Source organism: Barbus barbus, assembly GCF_936440315.1.
Source record: "Barbus barbus genome assembly, chromosome: 32".
NCBI classification, from domain to species: domain Eukaryota; kingdom Metazoa; phylum Chordata; class Actinopteri; order Cypriniformes; family Cyprinidae; genus Barbus; species Barbus barbus.
Window position 1 is genome coordinate 8,019,521 of NC_136760.1, and position 7,949 is coordinate 8,027,469.

A 7,949-nucleotide genomic window follows, 5' to 3' on the forward strand; every position below is an offset into this window, starting at 1 on the left:
TCAACCAGCTCTCGCGGTTTTTTTCACAGTACAACAAGCTGGATGCTAAACAGTCAGGTTTCAGGAGTGGCCATTCAACAGAGACTGCGCTACTCTCAGTCACTGAAGCCCTGCGAACTGCAAAGGCTGATTCCAAATCGTCAGTCCTCATTCTGCTGGATCTCTCTGCTGCTTTTGACACTGTCAATCATCAGATTCTCCTGTCTGCACTCTCATCACTGGGCATCACTGGAATTCCACTTCGCTGGTTTGAATCCTATCTCACCGGTAGATCCTTCAGGGTGACCTGGGGAGGGGAGGTATCCAAACCACATCAACTGGTCACTGGAGTTCCTCAGGGATCGGTTCTTGGACCCCTCCTCTTCTCCACGTACACTACATCGCTGGGTCCCATCATACATGCACATGGCTTCTCCTATCACTGCTACGCCGATGACACACAGCTCTATCTCTCTTTTCAACCAGATGACCCAACGGTAGCTGCACGGATCTCAGGCTGCCTGGCGGACATCTCGGCGTGGATGAAAGAACATCACCTACAGCTCAACCTGGCAAAGACGGAACTTCTGGTCTTCCCTGCCACTCCGACTCTACGGCATGACTTCACGATTCAGTTCGGCTCATCAATGATTACCCCATCAACTTCGGTCTGAAATCTTGGTGTAATCTTTGATGACCAGCTGACCTTCAAAGAGCACATTGCAAAGACTGCTCGTTCCTGCAGGTTTGCTCTACACAACATCAGAAAGATCAGGCCCTTTCTGACAGAGCATGCTGCGCAACTTCTTGTCCAGGCCCTTGTTGTTTCTAGACTGGACTACTGCAATGCTCTTCTGGCTGGTCTGCCATCAAACGCAATCAAACCTCTACAAATGATTCAGAAAGCAGCGGCACGACTGATCTTCAACGAGCCCAAAAGAGCGCATGTTACACCTCTCTTCATCTCCTTGCACTGGCTACCAGTGGCAGCTCGCATCCAGTTCAAGTCACTGATGCTTGCGTACAGATCTACCACAGGCTCTGCACCCTCCTACTTCCACTCACTATTACGAACCTACATCCCCTCCAGAAGTTTGAGATCTGCTAGTGAGCGACGCCTTGTGGTACCATCACAGAGAGGCTCAAAATCACTCTCCAGAACATTCTCGTTCACCATTCCTGGCTGGTGGAATAATCTTCCCACCCCTATCCGGAACGCCGGATCCCTGGCAACCTTCAAGCAACAACTGAAAACTCATCTCTTTCGGCAGTACTTGACTTCATCCTAAACTCAAAAAAAAAAAAAACTTTCCCTCTATCTTTCTCTTCACCTACTAGCTTGTACTTATTTGAACAATGACTGAGACTTGGTGTTACGAACACTTCCTCTGTCTGACTGCCTCTTCAAGATGAATCGCTTTTTGTATTCCCCAATTGTAAGTCGCTTTGGATAAAAGCGTCTGCCAAATGACTAAATGTAAATGTAAATGTAAATATTGTTAGCTGATGCTAACTGTCTAGCTAACAAGCTAGCTGGTATTAAGTTGGGGATTTTTTTAGATATAAAGTCCAAATATTTTTATTCAACCACCTAGATAGATTACATCTGAGGGGAAAAGAAAGGATGCGATGTTCAGAATATGGTAACTACACTAGTAACCATGTTCTGAACATCACATCCTTTCTTTTTCCCTCAGATGGGCATCACTTCCCACTTATATAAGTGGTTATATAAGTGGGAAGTGATGCCCTCTGGTGGCCTTTGACCAGGGGCGTTTTAACACCACAGAGAAGGTTTGTGAAGAAAAAAACAAATTATGAAAATATAATTATATTGTCCTAATCCCAGGTATTTTGAGCAGTAGGATTATAAAAATATGTGCTAACATAAAATTAAATTAAGCAGTCTATATAAAAATGCAAAATAAATCTATCTATCAGTACTTTTGTTACTTAAGTACTTAAAAATATCAAGTACTTTTGTACTTTCACTCGAGTAAAACTGAAAAAGAAGTACTTTTACTTTTACTGGAGTAATATTTTATAATACGTATCTGTACTTTTACTCAAGTACTTGATTTGTGTACTTCGTCCACCACTGGTAAACTGTGAACAGTGTAAAACGTTAGCAAGACAGAAGTAAGGAATTATTTTTAAAATAAAATAAAAAATGCTGTATTTAAAAATATTTAAATGTTTATTAATATTTTAAGTTTTTAAGTATGTAGAGCCATAGAGTCTAGAGAAGCTGAGGAGCCTATAATGCCCATCACAACCAAAATACTGTCACTTCTTGGCATCAACCTCACCAAACAATCACATAATTTTTTTTCAGTGATTTTTTGGACAATACTGCCCAATTTAATTTGAAAGATGAATGTGTTCTGATTGTGCTGAAGTATAGATTATCACAATACTACATAATTTGTTGTTAAAATCTGAGTTTGGCATTACATGATAAATTATGAATCTACAATGCCTACTTAAATACACAAATGAACCTATTTAAACTTGTCCTTGACGTATCTCCTGTCACTCTCTTTATCCTCCCACTTACTCTCCAGCCTCTTTCCTTGTTTCCTTCCCCCTCTCCTTGCTCTCTAGCCACTCATCCCTCTCTTTTTCTTACCTGTCCTCTCTGTCCCTCGCTGTCCAATGTTTTTTTATTTTACTCCTCTTGAATAATACATGGCCTTACCTCTCTATTTCTCTCCTGCAGGTTTTTTGGGACCGCCATTCTCCCTCATCGTGTAAGCTGAGGTCATTCTGTAGAGGCAGAAGACACTATCATGAGTTAATGATGACTAGAAGCCAAATACTGTTCCTGTGCCTCAGTGTTCTTCCAGTTTTAGTCTTATTCACAAATACTCCTGTATTATTCACAAATACTATGGCTTTCTCTGCAAATCTAAATGATTAAATGATTATCTGAAATTATCCTGCATTAAGACATCTCATACAGTGTGTCATACACAGGTCACAGGTTTCATTTTTTTTTTACCCGAAAAAAAGTATTCATCTTATTATAACTACAATATGTTCTACTTAATTTTATGAGTTTAAAGAAGATTAAAATTCAAACTGATCAAATAAGTGCAATGAAATTGTATCTTACTTATGGTAGTATTAAACCTTTTCACTTTTAGTGGTTTACATTTTTAGTGTATGGATACTAGGCTACTGTTATCAAAGAATTAGTCATTGTAATTCTATGGTAGGCCATGAGATGGTAGTAAAGACTTTTTAAAGTAAAGTGTCAGGAAATATTTGCTTTTTTTGTTTTGTTTTGTTTACACTTGCCCAAAATTCCTATGTACACTCTAAAAAATGCTGGGTTAAATACAACCCAGTGCTGGGTAAATACTGGATAGAACACATGCTGGGTTGTTTTCAGCCAACAGTTGGGTTAAATGTTTAACCCAACCTTCTGGGCAGTAACCCAACCACTGGGTAAACAACCCAATCGCTGGGTCGTCCATATTTTACCCAGCGCTGGGTTGTATTTAACACAGCATTTTTTAGATGGAAGTTGAATGTATGTGATGCTTAGCCTATAGATGATTACACAGATGATATTGACCTGTTTGACATCCCATTACTACAGTCTGTGAAAATACTGCACACCCATTTATTTTTTAAAGAGTCACGTCCATAAACATCTCACGTCATTACGCACAGTCAAGACGCCAATAAAATAGATGCCGTGAAGAACGCGCGGTTCGTTCTGTGAGCTTATCTCGACAACTTGAATGGCTCTTCGCTTGTAGATGGGATGTTCTTTCTTTTATTACAGATAGAGCCAGAACATCAGTACAGCATATGTGTGAAGTTATTACATATCATGCATTTAACTGGGACTTGGATATCTGATGGATAATGAGAGCAATATCTTTTCAGAACCAAGGACAGCTCTCAACAGCCAATATGATTTCGACGCTGACGAAGGATCGCGTGCAGGCACTCATGACTAGTTTGACATCTGAAGTGATGGACGTGCGTTTTCTTAATAAGATGCGCGACACCACTACAACTTTGCCGGCGCCAAGTTTCATGGATAACGAGACCAGATGCGGAGAGCCGATTCTGAGTTACGGACATATTGAGAAAGTGCTCATCGGAGGGGTTCTGACCTTGCTTACCTTTTTAACAGTTTGCGGGAATTTGTTGGTGGTCATATCAGTATGTTTTGTGAAGAAACTGAAGCAACCTTCTAATTACTTAATCGTTTCTCTGGCCATTGCAGACCTGTCGGTTGCGGTGGTCGTAATGCCGTTTGTCAGCATCACTGATCTCATAGGAGGACAGTGGATCTTTGGTCGTGTTTTCTGTAATGTTTTTATCGCCATGGACGTGATGTGCTGCACCGCTTCAATAATGACACTATGTGTCATAAGCATAGACAGGTTGGTCTCCCAGATGTAGGTGCTGTTATTAAAAATAGATGCAAGCATAATTTGATTAAACTGATCAATGGTAGATGACTGTACACTTTAATTTAGTCTGTATATTATATGTACAGGAGACCGGGGTAAGTTGTCACATTTTTTTTACTCCATTTAAAATTTCTCAGCATGGTTTATTTTTGAAAATCAGTTGCTGTATAGACTCGTATTTTAGTGTGACTACAAATAAGCTACTGAACATTTTCACCATTATAGACCAGAAAAATACAGGTACATTTACTTTTAGTGGAGTCATACCTAGAACACGCCGATAAACAGCCTAATTTAAACACATTATCTGGAAAATGTAAACACTAAAATAATTATGAAACACAAAACAATTTATAAAACGAGGAAAAATTTAATTTTTTTTTTTTTTTTTTATAAAAAATTTAATTAATCAGACCGTTAGTCAAACCATTTATCGAGGGTTGAGAACCAGAAAGGCGTAAGTGACAATTCACCAACTTTACAGGAGAGCCAAAACAAAAATTTTACCATAGTTTGATCTGACTTTGTGTACTGATTTCAATTGTTTATAATAAACATTTGTACACTCATGGATGACAGTACTTTTGCCAGTAGAAAGAGCTCATTAAGTGCTTTCATTTGATATATATATCTCCATTTCACCAAAAAATGTCACTTACACCCTTCTGGTTTTCACCCCTCGATATGTACTGTATATATATATATATATATATAGAGAGAGAGACTTTTGACTTTTAACCCACTTTATTAAAACAAATAAAACCACCACTACATTATACCCCACACATCACATTGCAATGTGTTCAGGAGGCACATATATGTTATATTATACACACATATATACATCCATACATACACATACATATATTTACAAAAAAAACTAATAATAATAATAAACAGTCATTGCTCAAAAAGACAACCATAAATCACCAATTAAACATTATTTCCCCATCCTCACAAATTGACAGTAAAGCACCATTTGCACACCATTTAAACTCAAACTCAAGCAAGTTATTTGTCATTTGAAAGAATCTGTGCTCCACTCTTATTCTGGATTCCACCAAAGCAGTAAAAAGCTGAATAATATTTATATTTCGTCCTTCAGCAGCCAGTCTCCATGACTTCCAAATGGCTAATTTGGCTTGTCCGATTACAAAGTTTGCTACAGTGCACTACTGTCTGTGCGCTCTTGAATACTTACATCCATAGATAAAAACTGTCTTGTTAAAAACAAAACCCAAGTTCCCAAGTAAAACTTCTATCAATGTAAATAACGGAGCCAATCTAAAGCACTCAGTGAAAACATGAAAAACAGATTCCGGTAAAGAACAGAAGATACATGATGGCGAAACATTCAAATTAAATTTAGAAATGTGAGAATTAGTGGGCAGTGCACAGTGTAGTAGCCTCCACTGCAAATCCCCACATCGTTTAGGTAGAGGACTCTTATAAAATTGCCTCCAAGAAGGAGAAAGGTCAGCAGGTATTGTTAAAAATCCTCTCCATTTTGGACCACTTCTGTCTTTAATATGCTGATTTTAATACACATCTGATAGACGTCTCTCTTTCCAGCAGCCTGGAAATCAAGCTCTTGTAATCTATTAAATTTCAACAGTTTTCCTTCCCGACCACCTTCAACACAAACCTTAGGAGACACAAATAACTTAGGAAAAGACACTCTAGAAGGCCCTCCGGACAAAAATCAATTAATAAACAGGAGGAGTGTGGAGGGAAGAGCTGCCTTCAACCCACCTATGAGCCGCTCAACCATCCTGACTGATTTAATACCAGCCTGATTGCAAATGTCCACCACTGACCTCCATGTTTTAGATTAAGTATTAACCAAGTCTGAAACTTTAGTCAATCTTTTTTCCATAAAAATGTTAACAATTGTCTTAGATGTACAAATATTATCTTATCTAATCTAATATATATAGAGAGCGAGAAAGAGAGTAAATATAAATGACAGCATACACTAAAAACATAGTAACATCTAAATGAACTGGTTTTATTCAAATAAAAAATTATTGTTATCTAACATCACTCAATTTAAACACATTAAGTTATTTTCAAGCTTATAAACTTAATTTTATGGGTTAAATCAGGCAGATATATCTATTCAAGATAAATCTCAATTAAAGATTACCACTTTTTGCAGTGTATCATTTTTGAAAAACACAATTCATGAGAACCTTGCAGTTCAAATCTCCCTTTATAATCACTTGTTTACCTAACAAATATATATATATAATAGATTGAAGGACAGAATAAAAATAGTAAAAAAAACACTGCTGGACAAAACTTGTTTGACTAAAAACCTTACTGTGCTATTTACATATTTTATAGCTATTTATTCATTATGACAACTAGCTCTGGTCTCTTTTCAAGGAGATATTTCAAGGTTAGATTGTACTATTCCAAATAAGGACAAAGAAAGTCACTACCAAAGTGCCCACATTTATGCATTCTTTGACAGTGATGCACTTTAACAGTCCCCTTTTTTCCCTTCTTTCATTTTTTCCATTCTCCAATCCATTTTCTCAGGTACCTGGGCATCACTAAGCCGTTGACGTATCCCATGAGACAGAGTGGAAAGTGCATGGCCAAAATAGTGCTGTCTGTATGGCTTCTCTCTGCCTCCATCACCCTACCCCCACTGTTTGGATGGGCTCAGAATGTCAACGATGACAATGTGTGTCTGATCAGCCAGGACGTGGGCTACACTATCTACTCCACCGCTGTGGCCTTCTACATTCCCATGTCCGTGATGCTCATTATGTACTACCGGATATACAGAGTGGCAAAGGTGAGTGCTGCCAAACACACAATTGCTGGTTTTCCCAAAGCTGAAGACGAGGAAAGCGTGAACTGCGTGACTGCGGTGCTAAAGCTGCAGAGGGAGGTAGAGGAGTGTGTGAGCTTTTCTCGCCTTCTCAAAAATGACCGTAAAAACATCTCCATCTTCAAAAGAGAGCAGAAGGCAGCGGCCACCCTCGGGATTGTTGTGGGGGCTTTCGCCGTATGCTGGCTGCCATTCTTCCTGCTTTCTACAGTGCGGCCATTCATCTGCGGGGTGCAGTGTAGCTGCGTGCCTTTGTGGGTGGAGAGGACACTGCTTTGGCTGGGCTATGCCAACTCGCTCATCAACCCCTTCATTTATGCATTCTTCAACAGAGACCTCAGGACCACGTACCATAACCTCATCCGCTGCCGCTATCGGAACATCAACCGCAAGCTATCGGCAGCCAGCATGCAAGAGGCTTTGAAACTAGCTGAGAGACCTGACCTGGTGCTGTAGGCTGTCTGTACCCTTCATGTCTCTCTAGGGACTCTTTATTGTTTATTTCTGTGATTATATTATATGAGACCCTAGACTACAAAACCAGTCATAAAAGTCAAATTGAGATTTATATATCTGAATAAATAAGCTTACCATTTATGTATGGTTTGTGTAAATAGGACAATATTTAGCCAAAATACAACAATTTGAAAATTTGTAATCTGAGGGTGCAAAAAAAAAATCTAAATACTGAGAAA

At 38.8% G+C, this 7,949-nt stretch overlaps 1 protein-coding gene across 1 annotated transcript; it reads left to right on the forward strand.

Moving 5' to 3' along the window:
- Positions 1-3,903: 3,903 nt before the first annotated feature.
- LOC306852471 (5-hydroxytryptamine receptor 7-like) lies at positions 3,904-7,710 on the forward strand (the record flags this gene model as incomplete). Its single annotated transcript, XM_079389335.1, has 2 exons — positions 3,904-4,382; positions 6,957-7,710. The coding sequence occupies 2 exons, from the start codon at positions 3,904-3,906 to the stop codon at positions 7,708-7,710; spliced, it is 1,233 nt and encodes a 410-aa protein (XP_079245461.1).
- Positions 7,711-7,949: the final 239 nt, after the last annotated feature.